Source organism: Apium graveolens, chromosome 2 (genome assembly GCF_009905375.1).
Source record: "Apium graveolens cultivar Ventura chromosome 2, ASM990537v1, whole genome shotgun sequence".
NCBI classification, from domain to species: Eukaryota; Viridiplantae; Streptophyta; class Magnoliopsida; order Apiales; family Apiaceae; genus Apium; species Apium graveolens.
In genome coordinates, this window is record NC_133648.1 from 320890057 (window position 1) to 320906106 (window position 16050).

The 16050-nt window shown below is 34.8% G+C and overlaps 2 protein-coding genes across 2 annotated transcripts; both read left to right on the forward strand.

Annotated features, from left to right (window-relative positions):
• Nucleotides 1–216: 216 nt before the first annotated feature.
• On the forward strand, nucleotides 217–12202 carry LOC141709079 (cytoplasmic tRNA 2-thiolation protein 1). The gene is made up of 10 exons (XM_074512979.1): nucleotides 217–392; nucleotides 691–805; nucleotides 976–1118; nucleotides 9377–9496; nucleotides 9695–9807; nucleotides 9893–9985; nucleotides 10109–10149; nucleotides 10636–10702; nucleotides 10839–10950; nucleotides 11837–12202. The coding sequence occupies exons 1-10, from the start codon at nucleotides 297–299 to the stop codon at nucleotides 11975–11977; spliced, it is 1041 nt and encodes a 346-aa protein (XP_074369080.1). The 5' UTR covers nucleotides 217–296; the 3' UTR covers nucleotides 11978–12202.
• Nucleotides 12203–12790: 588 nt separating this feature from the next.
• On the forward strand, nucleotides 12791–13365 carry LOC141706462 (uncharacterized). Its single transcript, XM_074509222.1, has one exon. The coding sequence runs from the start codon at nucleotides 12851–12853 to the stop codon at nucleotides 13178–13180; it is 330 nt and encodes a 109-aa protein (XP_074365323.1). The 5' UTR covers nucleotides 12791–12850; the 3' UTR covers nucleotides 13181–13365.
• Nucleotides 13366–16050: the final 2685 nt, after the last annotated feature.

Below are 16050 nucleotides of genomic sequence, written 5' to 3' on the forward strand. Positions count from 1 at the left end.
AAACATATATGAACTCTAAGACTCCAATCAAATAGTTACTCCATAAAACTTTTGAAAACCTACTCAAACCAATCAAAGGTGAAATCATTATTATTTTTTTCTTAATTGTAATTCAAAATATAATACAAAGAATCCTTTGTTGTTTCCCTTTGCATTCACTATTAACTTTTTTTGTCCTTTGGTATTTATATAAAAAGTAGTACTATTAATTTGGGAGTTTTATTATTCTTGAAACTTTAGTCGTAATATTCTTCTTCTCCTCCTCCCTCTGAATACAATACAAGCAACGCAAATCGATGGAGGAGGTTGCGGACAAGGCCGGCCGAGTTCGTAATTGCTCTGTTTGCAATCAAAGAAAGGCTGCTCTCAAAAGACCTAAAACCCTACAACAGGTTTTTACTCTCTCTCTCTCTCTCTCTCTCTCTCTCTCTCTCTCTCTCTCTCTCTCTCTTTCTCTCTCCTCTCTCTCTCTCTCTCTCCCCCTCTCTCCCTCTTAATTACTACTTTAGTATCAAATTACTCAGGTACTCTCTCTCTCTCTCTCTCTCTCTCTCTCTCTCTCTCTCCCTCACTACTATTACTCTTTTATGTCATCACATGGAACTGATAGATATAATTGTGAGTATGCCATTGAATGTTTCTTTTGTAAGTATTGATTGAAGCTGTTTCGAAAATGCTATGTTCTTCAAGATTTGCAGGGAATGCTTCTATGAGGTTTTCGAAGAGGAAATTCATAAAGTTGTAGTCGATAACCATCTTTTTAAGCCCGGAGAACGTATTGCTATTGGAGCCTCCGGTGGAAAAGGTAAATTGTACTGTGCATTATTCTGTGCTCTTAAGTGATTGTGATTTAGTGTATATCGTCATCGTGGTGCATTTATTTAATTGAAGCTTGAGGAATTGTTTTTAGTGTTTAACAATGTATTATGAGTTATGGAGCATAGTCTAATGACAGTTATTTAATTAAATTTGTAGATTCAACTGTGCTTGCTTATGTTATGGCTGAATTAAATCGCCGCCATAACTATGGTCTGGATCTCTTTTTGTTATCCGTTGATGAAGGAATCACTGGTTACAGGGATGATTCACTCGAAACTGTCAAAAGAAATGAGATTCAGGTTAGGAATGTTTTTTGTAATGTGCTAATTTCATTCTGAGAGCTTGTTATCTTCATGTTATTTACTTACACTTGTCTTCCTGATATATACCTCCTAAGTCATAAACTTCTCATTGTTAATTGTATGTGCAGTATAAAATTTCGAGCCTTTTGTATCTACTAGTGTTCTATGTGCCAGTGTCGAATTTCAAACTGAATTTATCATCTTTCCCTGACTGTTTGTGTAGGAAAAACAATCTGTTTAGCTTTTTGTGCACATGGAACTTCTACGCTCTTACAGTAATTATAGTGATATTTTTTTATACTGGAGATAGAGATAGCTGCATCTGATCATATATAGGGCATTCGTTCTTAAACTCAGCTGTCTTCTTTGCTAAGTAATGAAAATGCAGAGATGAATTGCAGAGAACAAAGACATGATTTAGAGAAAAAGTGTATTGAAATGTTTAGCATAGAGAAGTAAAAGTTACATCACAGTTGTGGTACATAATGACTATATATAGAGAAGTAGTGCTAAAATTCTAACTAACTGATTAGCTGTCATTTCTGTTACTAGTAATGCCAGCTAGGGCTGTGCATTCGGTTAACCGAAACCGAATTTTTTTTTCGGTTAACCGAAACCGAAATATTGTAAAAACCCCTGCCGAAAACCGAACCGAAATTTATTCGGTTTGAAACCGAAACCGAAATAAATAAACCGGTTATTGCCGAAACCGAAATATAAAACCGAATTTCAAAAGAAAAGGCTAAATTTATCCAAAAATAATCAGAGAATTTAAGTTTACAAGCAGCAATTTCAAGCAAACAGAATTATAAGTTTTTGATGTTTCATAACATTAGTTTGCATTCAAAACAAATACAACTTGGCGAATTTCAAAACAAATACAACTCCAGAGACCTGACTCCACATGTTGCACTGCTCCAGTGCTCCTAGTCCTGGCTCCAAGCCTCCGCAACTGCAAGTCTGCATTTGGATAAAAATATAAAGAATTAGATCTTACAACATACTCAGGTGACCCGAGTCAGGTGAATTATCTTTAATAAGCTAGCTACTGCCTACTGGATTGTATTTTGATCCACCAAACTCACCTGAGTCTGCATTTGGTAGTGTGGACTGTGGAGTGGAGGGCGACGCCGGTAGCTTCAGTTCGCTTCAGTTCGCTTCAGAAGTTTAAGTTATTCGCTTATGTCTGTAGAAAGAAAGTATAGTACATGTAGATATAAATAATAAATTATTATCACATATAAATAATTTCGGTTAATTTATTCGGTTTTCGGTTAACCGCGGTTAAAAACCGAAAAACCGATTTTTAAAAAATCATTACCGAAAACCGAACCGAATTTCATATTTTGGTTAACCGAACCGAAAGAAAATCGGTTATTCGGTTCGATTTTCGGTTAACCGAACCGGATGCACAGCCCTATAATGCCAGCTGTCTGATCAGGTGATGCAGCCTCCTTATGCTCAATATCCCCCCTCAAGTTGGGAAGGGTAAACATGCCCAACTTGTGAACCAAATCATTGAACTGAGGAGAAAGAGAACCTTTGGTAAGAACATTAGCTAGCTGAGATCTTGTCGGCAAGTAACTGAGCTACACAAGGCCTTCTAGAACCTTATCACGGGTGAAATGACAATCATGCTCGATATGCTTGGTTCGTTCATGAAATACTGGGTTCTTAGCAATGTGTAAAGCCGATTGATTATCACAATGAAGCAACACAGGTTTCAGTGTAGATAAACCAAGTTCATTCAACAAGCGGACAAGCCATGTGACCTCAGTAGCTGCAGAAGCCGTTGCACGATATTCGGCTTCTGCAGAAGATTTAGAAACAGTGTGTTGTTTCTTAGACTTCCATGAAACAGGTGAGTTTCCTAACAACATAACGTAACCTGTGATAGAACGGCAAGAATCCAGGCAAGAACCCCAATCAACATCAGAAAAAGCCTGTATCTGGAGCTGGTCTGAAGCTTTTAGCAGGATTCCTTGATGAATAGTACCAGCTAAATAACGCAGAGTGTGATGAAAAGCAACCAAATGAGTGTCACGAGGAGCATGCATGTATTGACTCAGTGTTTGAACAGTATATGAAAGAACTGGCTGAGTATTAGTGAGATAGTTGAGCTTACCAACAAGAGACCTGTACAACTCAGGATTTGAAAGCAAAATCCCTTCAGCATTGGATAATTTGAGATGAACTGGTAAAGGGGTACAAACAGGACGAGTAACATCAAGTGTAGCTTCAGCTAGCAACTCAATAGCAAACTTTCTTTGACAGAGAACAATACCATCAGGTGAATGAGTTACCTCAATTCCCAAAAAATAATGCAGTTGGCCAAGATCCTTAATTCCAAACAGGGTATCTAAATGAGATTTAAGATGAGAAATGGCCTGAGCATCATCCCCAGTTAATATCACATCGTCAACATAGACAACAACAATACAAATACAACCAAGTGTTTCTTAATAAACAAACTGCAGTCATTACGAGATTGAGTAAAACCTTGACAAAGTAACTCTTCCACTAATTCTCATGCCACTCCCGAGAGGCCTGTTTTAAACCATACAAAGATTTTCGAAGCAAACACACAAAATTGCAAGGATTAGGAACCCCATCTGGAACTTGCATATATACCTCTTCCTTTAAATTTCCATGGGGGAAAGCATTGTTCACGTCCAACTGATGTAAAACCCATTTTTTAGAAGCTGCAACTGCTAGAAGAGTGCGAACAGTACTCATTTTAACAACGGGAGAAAACGTTTCAGCATAATCAATACCAAAACATTGATTGTAGCCCTTAGCTACCCTTAGCTACCAGACGAGCCTTGCAACGCTCAAGTGATCCATCAGATTTAAGCTTTACCTTAAATACCCATTTAGAACCAATAGGTTTCTTGTGAGGAGGAAGCAGAACTAAATCCCATGTATGATTAGTATGTAAAGCTTGAAGTTCAGTCTGCATTGCTTGAACCCAAATTGGTTGTAATGCTGCTTCTTTGTAAGTTCGAGGTTCAACAATGGCACAAGATGATGAAGATGAAAGGGGAGGTGTAAATTGAACAAGATTGCACCAATGTTTTGGTGTGGAAACAGTATTACATTGATAAGAACTAAGGTAAGCAGAGGCTTGTGAACACGGGTGGATCTTCTTAATGGAACAGAAAAACTAGGTGTAATGTTGGGAGAAACACTAAGATCAAGTAAGTCAGAATCAGAAGAAGCCATATGACTAGAATCAGATTCCTGGGTGAGTCATAACTTGGTGTCATAACAGAATCATCAGTTGGTGATATTGTGGAATGAGTAAAAGTAGGGCTTGAATCAAAAGATTCATTAAAGCAAGAAGAGGTGACAGATGGAAGATATATGTGTGTTGGAAAAGAAGTGGGAGCATCATGTGAATGAAAAGGAAAGTGAGATTCATGAAAGATAACATTTCTAGAAACAGAAATTTGATGAGTGCTAAGGTTCAAAACTTTGTAACCTTTCTGAAATACTGAATATCCAAGAAAAACACAAGCAGCAGATCTTTGATCAAATTTGCCCACTATGAGCAGCAATTGTAGAGACAAAACAAAGACTACCAAAAACTCTTAAATGATCAAGGGAAGGTTCTTTACCGGTTAATTTGTAGAAGGGTGTTGCATTTTGAATGCTTTGGAGTGGAAGCCTATTAATCAAGTAAGTAGCACACAACACACTCTCATTCCAATATTGTTGTGGAAGTTTAGACTGGAAGAACAAAGCCCTTGCAGTTTCAAGCAGATGCCTATGCTTCCGTTCCACCACTCCATTTTGCCGAGGAGTGTGACTGCAACTTGTCTGATGAAAAATGCCTTTACTCAGAAACAATTTATGCATTAAACCTTGACATAATTTTGCTGCATTATCAGATCTGATCTGTTGAACGGTTCAACTTGAACCTTGGTTTTATATTGAGTTTCAACATAAGTGAAAAAATCAGCCATAATAATTTTGAGCATATGAACCCAAGTAAACCGACTGAAATCATCTACTATAGTAAGAAATTGATTACATCCATTATGTTATTTAACTTTGTAGGGTCCCCATACATCAATATGTAGCAATTCAAATGGAGACTTAGTCTGAATGCTGCTATGAGGAAAAACTAATCTAGTTTGTTTAGCTAGAGGACACACTTGACAAACAAGGTTTGAACAAGAAGATTTCAGACTTGATAAAGCTGGTATGAATTTGAGTCTATGAAAAGGAACATGACCCAATCTGAGATGCCAAATGCTAGCATCCTCCTTAACACTGAGAAGACTGGTTCTGGTAACTGAATCTTGAGTAGAAGAAGTCCTGTAAAGTCCACTTTGATATTTACCAAGAAGAATTGGATTCCTTTTCTGCAAAGGTCCTGTAGCAAACAGTCAGTGCCATTAAAAGTGACTGAACATTTCATATCAGTACATAACTTGTGAACTGAAATCAGATTGTACTGAAATAAAGGAATATGCAAAACATTATGCAGAACCATGTCCTGTACTTTGACAGATCCAGTATGCATTATAGGAATCTTCCTTCCATTTGGAACTATAATGAATTCAGAGGGACCAGTAACTGGTTTATAAGTAAGAAACATGCTCAAGTTTGAACAAATATGGTCAGTTGCACCATTATCAAGCAACCATTCAGTATTAAAGATGTTGTCAGCTAGCAAACAGGTCTTACCAGCCAACATAGCATGATGAGTAGAATCATGTGATTCTGTAGAAATAGTCTGTTTGTTAAGAAGCTCCATAAGCTGTTCATACTGAGCCAGTGAAATGGTAGGATTAGCAGAAGAGGATAGAGATGCATTTGATGTGTCGGCACCAGAATGAGTATGAGAAACTGCAGCAAACTTTTTATCCTTATTGTTCTTGAAGTTTGGAGGATATCCATGTACTTTAAAACACCTTTCAACACTGTGTCCCGCAATGTTGCAGTGAGTGCAAAAATAATTGTTTCCCTTCTTAAATCCAGAATTAGACGCATTCCCAGTTGAACCAGTGCCACCAGCAGAATTGATATGTGCTTTTCCTGTATAAGTTGACATTTGAGAATAAGATGTTCCCGGCCTAGAATGCCTTTTATTATCAGCAACAAAAGCCAGAGATTCAGTTTGTGCACTTAGAGTAGACAACTCTTGATGCCTTTCTTCTTGAGCAAACATTCTAAAGGCATTTGAGAGACTAGGCAAAGGTTGCTGCATTAAGATATTGCCTCTTACAGTAGCAAATTTATCAGTAAGTTTCATCATAAATTGCGATAACCTTTGATCCTGTTGCATTTGCAGTACTTTTTGTGACACATTACAAGTACATTTATTGCAAGTACAGCGAGGTATAGGACTAATATCATTCATAGCATCCCACAAAGCTTTAATTTTTGTAAAGAAATCTGAAACCCTCTTAGATCCTTGACTGAGGTCAGCAAGTTGTTGTTCAATAGAGTAGATTTGTGTCATAGATGCATAACCAAACCTTTCTTCCAAGTCAAGCCAAATCTCTCGAGCTGTTTTGAAAAACATAACACTGTGAGATATAGATTCATCTAAGCTATTCAGTAACCATGAACAAACCAAATCATTGCATCGTTCCCAGGTTTTGAACTCAACAGTTCCAACATTAGGTTTCATGACTGTTCCATCAACAAAACAAAGCTTATTTTTAGCAGATAAGCTTAGCATGATAGAATGTTTCCAATTACTATAGCCTGTTCCATTAAATTTGACAGATACAAGTTGTGAAGTGTTTGCATCCGAAGGATGAATGTAAAGAACACTAGACGGATCTGGACCGGGAGATGACACAAGAGGTCTTGTCCATGGATTAATACTACTTGACGCCATTGAATCAATCGATTTAGAGGGATTTAGATATCAATCATTCAACTTGGAGATTAAAACTATCAATCAACTGATGTAAATGAAACTGTACATCAACACGCAACAATTCAGAGAGATTTAGGAAAAAAAAATGAAACTATCGATGATGAAGCAAATCGTAAGATGAAACTATCGATTTCAGAGATTTAATTGATTAGAATACACCTGAATCTGTAAGATGTAGATACGTTTGAAGATGCGGAACAATCGTCATTGAAGAAGTTTTGCTCTGATACCATATTAAACTCAGCTGTCTTCTTTGCTAAGTAATGAAAATGCAGAGATGAATTGCAGAGAACAAAGACATGATTTAGAGAAAAAGTGTATTGAAATGTTTAGCATAGAGAAGTAAAAGTTACATCATAGTTGTGGTACATAATGACTATATATAGAGAAGTAGTGCTAAAATTCTAACTAACTGATTAGCTGTCATTTCTGTTACTAGTAATGCCAGCTGTCTGATCAGGTGATGCGGCCTCCTTATGCTCAATATTCATTTTTTTGCATCTAGTAAGTAACTTATAAGTTGAACATCACTTATAAGTTTACTATTTGGATTTAGCAAAAAAATAGGGTATACAATGACTTTGAAGTTGAAATCTTGAGTGCAAAATATGTAAATATTTAATTTGACTTCATAGAAGTGAATATAACCCTTTTAAAGGTGCCTTCTAATACTTCTTGTCACTTATTATATTTTATATAATAGTTTACGGTAACCGTGCGATGCGAAGCACATGGCCGTTCTAATTTTTTTTATTAATATTAATACTAATTGATCTTGGTATAAACGTGTCCATATATTTATAAATGCATATTGAAAACAAGATAAGTACTTGAACATGAAAATACTTGTATAATTGTATAAAGTTTTCATTACATTTTTAAATTTATAAATTGGTAAAGTTTTTAGTAATTCTAATTATATTTTCAGTCTAGTAGTGACAGGAGATGGGGCTGATTTAGGGTTAGGGCAGAATTCTCTCGCAAGAGATATTAAAAAAACAACTCAATATAATTCTCAATAATAATAATCTCTGCTGAATTACAATGATAAAGGTACTATATATAATAATCTACTTTCCTAATTAAACTATATCTCTAAAATATATATTACCAATAATAATATACTTAAACCTATTTTATAATATTCTAGTTTATGGGCTTCCGAAGCCTATAATACTACTCCCAAATACTTTCTTTGGGATTTTTTACCCGATGTCCTGCATCAAGTAGTAGGAATATAATCGATCCATTCATGCAGGGGTGAGTATATAAAAAATTATTAAATAATAAATTTAAATGGGTGACAAAAATATAATACCATATATGTATATATATATATATGTGTGTGTGTGTGTGTGTGTCATATAAAATTTGCAGATTTATAGAATTTTTGCAATCAGGCCGAGTGATATTTTCAATGATATATATTAAGGGTGTACATAAAATATTGTATTAAATTTGCTTGAATCATGATCTTATAATTTACTTTACAAACTTGTATGTTGTTGAGATTTGTTTTTTTTAATATTTGAAGAAAGATCATATTAAATTTGTTTTGATTACAATGTGCTTTTTTATAATTTTTAAGGGTTTGATTTTATTTTTTTTTGGCGAAGTTTTGGGTGGATGAATGCGACGTATTAAACTAACATCTGCATACGAACAATAAAATTCAAAGAAGAAAAAAGAGTACGATTTTAAATAGCAAAAAAATAACAAAAATGGGTAAATAAAAAATGAATATGTTAATCAATGAATAATTTAAATAGAACTCTTAGAGATAGCTACGCCTACTACTATTTCTGTAGATCATTATTAATATGATACACTAATTCTAGAATACTCTAATTACTGGACTTTCAAAGCCTATATTGTTCGCAAATTGTTTTTTTGGCTTCTTGAGGAGTGTCCCGCATCAATTATGAATAATATTGTAGGTTTTAGAATTTAATAAGATTTAGTAAAGTTCTGTAGTTAAAATTGTAAGAAGATTGATGATGTACTATTGTGTTCAACCCAAAAGAGGTTACTGTTGTTAATGAACTGTATAGATTATAAATTATACATGACTAATAAAATGATCCAAACTGATTATAACTTATGAAATACAATTACATTTTATTTATAAATGACGAAGATAACTTCTAGTGGATAGTAACCTTTTTTCAAGGTAAACTAAATGGCTTCATCATCTCTGACCCCATTCTTTTACTATATTATTGATTTTAGTTTATACATTAATATTGCTCCATCTCACTTGTTAATGTAAATCTCTTTTTTATCTTATATTCATCTAATCATCTTGTGTATTACGTTTTTCCTTATTATGCAACTTACCTTTTCTATTTTTTCTTTTCAGTATGGACTCCCATTAAAAGTTGTTTCTTATAAAGATTTGTATGGGTGGACTATGGATGAGATAGTAAAGATGATAGGCTTGAAGAATAATTGCACATTTTGCGGGGTCTTCCGTCGCCAGGTATCATTCTTCTTTAATCAATAAATTAAGCAGAACAGATATTGAATTACATTATTAATCTTTCCCGTGTTTTACGGTCCACTTCACGAAACACTCAGACATTTTAACATCTGGCAATAAGAACATGCTTCATGCCTGTTTACCACTTAGCACTGGCCTGCCATAACATTGAGTTTGATCCTTTAATTTTTCTGCAAGGCCCTGGACCGGGGTGCTGCCTTGTTGAAAGTAGACAAAGTAGTTACTGGACATAATGCAGATGACATTGCAGAAACAGTTATCCTTAATATATTACGAGGTGACATTGCCAGGTAATATATCATTAGAGCTTGTTTGCTCTGTTTTCCTTGTTTTTTTGTCAGATATTTGACTTGGTTTATGCCCTTTATGATGTAGGCTGGGCAGGTGTACATCTATAACTACGGGTGAAGATGGACCAATTCCTAGATGCAAGCCGTTTAAGTACACATATGAGAAGGAGATTGTTATATATCCTTTCTAAATGAGCTTGTAGTTTGATCTATTTCCACTAGTAATTTTTGTTTACTATTTTAATGACTTTTCGTTATGTAATTGTCATACCTAATTTGCAAAACTTTAACCCGATGTTACGTATGCATACTTCAAAAAGCTGGACTACTTCTCCACAGAGTGTAAGTGTATTTTATCTCTCAACCTTTTTCTCCTAAATGAGCAATATGCTTGTATTGTCAATAACTGAATTTATAACTGTACACTATGGTTGCGTTGTATGTTGCTGAATTTTCAACCTGTACACCTGGAATAAATGCTCAAGTTTTAGTTGGATATTTTTACAGAATGATTTATGTAACTGCGTCTAGATTCTGTGTCCTTTCTCACAATAATTGTCCCTTAATAGTATTGTCTTTTATGTAGATGTTCTCTTTATCGAGTGCTGGTGATTTTCTTATTATAAACAGTCCTCATTGTTTTTTAACCTTAATCTCTCATTTTATTAAAATGTTATCATTTTATAGCTTTTATCTTCTATCTTGCCTTTCAAAATAGTTTTTGTTATGCCCACTAGATCCTGGAACATGTTTTCTGCTCATGTTTTACTACAAAATATATTTTTCATGTTTTTCTTTACCGAAGTTTGATTTCCATTGCAAATACAGGTATTTACTCTCCAAATGCTTATCGTGGTTTTGCTCGAGAGTTCATTAAAGATTTAGAGAGGATCAGGTTACTTATATATAAGCATTACACCTTCACCAATATCATGTGACCTTTTTAGTAGTTACAGTATATTTTACTCTTTTTACTTTTATCAAATTGCTTCCTGTTACTTTAATTATTGTGGGATGGCTTATTATTGCAGACCTAGAGCCATACTGGACATCATTAAATCAGGTGAGGATTTCAGGATTGCTACTTCTACAAAAATGCCAGAGCAAGGAACATGTGAACGCTGTGGCTATATATCAAGTCAGGTAGTTTTGTTTGTATTTTATTATGAATTAACGAATTTCAGCTAATAATTGATGTTACACACTTATAGCATCAATTATTAGCTGAAATATGTTGAGCTATCTTAACATCTTTACAGTTCACTCTTTCAGCAGTGCGCGTATTTAATCAAATTTTCACGTTTCCTTGGTGAATATGCCTGTAACTTGCATGACACTTTTGCCTAGTAATGTACTGCACATTAATAATTATAATCTTTTATGCTTCTGTTTGAGCTGAGATTAGTTTTTTGGACATAATTGGTTAGGAACGATGACTTCTCCTCGTTTGCGTCCTTTTTCTTCACCCTCGATCCTTTTTTTAGACATTTCATTTATATTCTTGTTGTGTTTAATTTTCCCATATTGCATATTGCTTGAAATTAAAAAAATGAGATAGTTTTAACTCAATTTCAAATCCCCAATTCTTATATTTCTAATTGTCAACGGTTGAGAGGGAATATTTCACTTTATGAGCCAGTCTTCTTATTATAGTCAACATCTTCATGTAACAGTATAATACCGCTTCAATTCCCTTGATCAGTTTAATCAATTTGTATGTGGCCGCAATGACTTGTTTGCTTCCTCCTTTAAATGTTCCACAAAAGGAGTTCACCAGAAAATACAATGTCTTTTACTATGAGTCAAAATAAATTATGCCATTATATTTACCACGAATTTGGGCCTTCAGGGCATGAAAAGGACAAATGAAGTCGCAAATATTATAGATATACAGAAATACTCTTTGTAGATTAAATGTTCTTTCTTGCTTTACTTTAAGTAGGTTGATGAATGTTTTAGCAAAAACATGAAATTTAATGTCATTCCTAATCACTCTAGTTGCTAATCATATTTATCTTTTCCTTCAAAGAAATGGTGTAAAGCGTGTGTTTTACTGGAGGGACTGAACCGGGGTTTGCCAAAGCTAGGAATTGGCCGCGGAGGTATAGATAACGAAAGGAATAGCAGGAAGACCATAGAGAATAAACAGTGCGGTAGCTTGGACTTTTAACCTAGGTATTGGAGTTCTGCCAATTGCAATCCCTGGAGTGTTCAGATTTTTATTGAATGATGCATTCACTCTCTCTTTTTATTTTTTGGCTGTAGTATATTTATATCATAAGGTATTTTTGATGAACACGTTTCCATTTAATCTTGTTGAAAAGAACAAGTGTTGTAACAAATGTTGTTTCTCATGTAATTTGCAAACAATAATATTTGTAAGTGAATTTTTGAAGAGTTATTGGCACTGTGGTAATAAAAAGTACAAAATAATTAGAGCCATATGCGAACTTAAACTTAAAGTTGATATGATAAAACAATAAACTTACTGATGTCCACTGAAAATATTTATTTGAAATTTAATAAAGTTAATTTATTTTCTAAATTTATAAAGGTTCCATATACAAAAGTTTACAAATTCAACATTTATTTTTGAATATTAATTATTAATTAATAAAATAACTAGTACAAGGATAAATCTGCTAATCTTGTTAATTTGGACCAAGCGAGACAAGTTTCGAGTCGAGATTAATAGAGTTGAGTCGAGCCGACTCATGTACCCGTACTCGACACCTTTAATTTCATTAGTCGAGTTGGAACCTCTGCACGAACTTGACATTGATGAGTCGAGTCGGAGCCTCTGCACGAACTTCACATTCAAGAGTCGAGTCGGAATCTCTGCACGAACTTGACTCGTTTAATTTAAAACGGGCGAGCTCGCGAACCGTCTGACCCGAATTACAACTCTAAAATGACTCGCAAAAAAATAATAACTTTGTTCTAAAATTTGTACTAAGGAAAAAAAATAAGAAAAAGAAAAAGTGCAGTATAAATAGTTTTAATGATAGAAATGAAATTGCAATAATCAACCGGAAGCACTGCCATGTCATCCTCAAACCCTTCAGCCACCGGCGGCGTCGCAAAGCCAAACAAGTCGCTCGGCTTCGTCGCAAACGCCATAAAAAGAAAAGACAGCTTCTTTCAGCTCTTCGTTATGACCGGAATATTACTCCTCAGTCTCCGATCCGCCGGCCAAAAGTACCGTCTTCACGAACTCCAAGAAGACCACTACGCTCTACAAGAAGAGCAGAAAAGCCTCGAAGATCGTGTCGGCCATATCAAATCTAGTCTCCTTGCTGAAGCCGCTCTCGAACCTTCCGGTCATTTCGCTTCCAGGCTTCGTATTCTGTTCGGTAATGATAATAGCAATTGAATTTTCTAAATTAGGGCTTTTTGTCGAATTTGGGAATTAGTTTCGTGTTTTCGGAATTTCAATAATGATTTCAGCTTCGTTTCTGCGATAAGTTGTAATTTTTTCGAGAAATGGGGAACTATTAGGTTGAGAAATGAGGTGTTACATTTTATATTTTTTACATTTTACTTGCTTCTTTAACATAACTCGAAAAAGTACTGTGGTTTTTGTTCCTAAATTTGCTATTCTGTTATAATTTTATGCTGTATTTACTATGTTAGAAATTTTGTATCTTCTGTTGTTTACTATTATTATCGAAGATTAAATTCAATTTATGTTGAAGGGGAGTGCTATTTTATCCTAAATTGGGCTCCCTAAGAGTGGAGATGATTAATGAGGACCGGAGAATTCAAATGTTAGGTACTTGTTACTTATATAATCGCGTGGAATATTTAAGAATCAGGTTGGTACTTACCTGTTAGTTTGTATAGGATTAAGTGTTGGAACTTAATTTTGATTAGGATTAGCTTAGTGTAATTAAAATTCCCAATTCTAGATCATTCCTAATTGTTATGAATTATTAGATCATGGCTTGTAATTGTCTTTTTCAAGGGCCTTATTTTTTGTCTTTAAATCTTTAAACCTACTTGTATCTTCTTTTATAGCCTTTGTAAAACATGTCCTACATCAGCGGTCACGTGTTCAAATTCCGATGTAATACCAAAACCATTTCAACTCAAACGTAATTGAATAGATATGATGGAGTTGCCATCTTGATAATGCAAATGGGTCGGGGCTATAAATATGGTAGGTTTAGCAATAAAAAGAAGGATACTTTAGAGTAAAGGGTGGGCAGGAGCAAGTGAACATTCTGTATCAGAGTTAACAGATAAGCAGGTCTTCTTTTGTTAGTTCTGTAGGTCTTCTTTTGTTAGTAAAGACACTGGGGATAGTTTATATCTTGTAAGGTATAACTAGTCTTTGTCTTGTGGTTATAGCATTACTTAAACAAGCTCCAAATAGGACCCATACTTATAGGACAAAGGAGAGGCTTATTAAACAGTGGGGGTGCATCTTTTAACCTTCTTGCTGGGCTCATGGCACGCCTTGGATTTCCTCCTTTTGTTCTGCGAGACAACCTTATCAGCAACAATAATCCTATCTTAGTATGCAGGATGATGAGAAGAAGTTGCATTGGATGTTATCATGTAGTTGCATATCATGGAGGATGATTAGCTTGAATAACATTCACTTATATGTTTAATTAGAATCAGTCTAGGTTTATTATTTCCCCAGTTTAAAAGTTACCTTGAAGTGTGGTATCATGACACAGTTCTCATTCTGAAGGCTTTTGGCTCTTTTTTTCCGATTTTAATTTGTTTTCACCACCACTTCCGTAACTTCGTCTATTTCCATTCCTTTGTAAAACCTGTCGTACATCACTGATCAGGCTTTAAAAGTCTGAATTTATTAGCTTAACCTATTTTAAGTCAAAACATTATTGAATAGATATGGAGTTGCTGTGTCTATATCGCATGTCAAGGCCATAATAAATTAAGAATGGTAGGTATAGATCTCAAATTTGAGATTTGGTTAGAATTTCTATTATGAAGCAGCAGCGAGGAAGCTGTTATATACTGTATTGTGCATATTTATTGAGGTGCATCAGGTCAGTTGCCTTCTTGATAAAAAATTTTCGCCAGTTACCTTAAAAAACTCAGAAAATTCTATGTTCTTAGAAGGCAGAGGTTTTTTGCAGTAACAGCTTATTTATTTGTAGGGGCAGGAGTAAAATATGCATGCATTTTACCCTTCCCAGTTTCTACTTCTGAGTGGGACATGTTTAGCTTTTTTGAAGCATGAACTACAGAACTGTGTTGAAGATGTTTGAATTAAAATAAGTAGATTAATGATATGAATGTAACACTGTTTCATGTATGATGAGAAACAAGTATTAGGGAGAATACAAGAATCTTACTACTTTCACTTAGGCCATATGACAAGTTTGAAGAAAAACATTTCGTTATATGCAAGTGATGAGGAACCTTTAAAGGGTCGCAAAAGCTAGCTGCTAGCAAATGTTTCATATTAGCGGTCGAAATTTTAAAAATCAGGGATAGATTTGGCAAGCTAACAATAGGATTGAAACATTACTTTGAAGGCCCAATCAAGTTCCAAGTTTATAGTGCAAAGGTAAGGCTTGTTCAATTCGGTGATGTACTATGGAACCCGCTAAGCTCAAGGCACGCCTTTGGCTTCTTCCTTAAGTTCTGTCAGACAACCTTATGCCGTGGTAAGGTAGATCTACATTAAGTGATATCTTGAAGAAGCATACTAATGTAGTTTGATTAGGTAGATATACATTTTGTATATTGTCATGTACTCCTTTACAACAAGGAAAGAGAGTTGTTTAGCTGAAGTGCCGAGGTTTCTTTCTCTTTGGCTGTGTAAAGTGGATTAGTGGGCATTTTATATTTAGCTCATATAGCATGTTTAGAATTATTCAGGGTGTTCAATTCAATCAAAGAGGCAGAGCTTGATCTCCACATAGTGGAGATTTTGTGCACTGAAGGTCACATTGCTACTTGATTTTGATATGATTTGTCAATATCATACAGTGTATGCTGAATATAAAAAGTTAAAGTGCCCTGGGGACTTTGGTCATCCTCTTAATCTTCACTGTTTTAAGGGTATGTACTTTTTTTTAGTTTATGGGTATATACTTTGATAGTTCTGCAAAATTTTTCTAGTATTTGACAATGTTTGAACCCCGGACATCACGTAAAGAAAGCGAAGAGTACACAAAGTTGTTGAGTTCTTCAAATTTATCTAGTATAGTGAAGAGTGCACAGTTATCAGTTTATGAAGATGCATCAAGCTAAAGCAAGTAA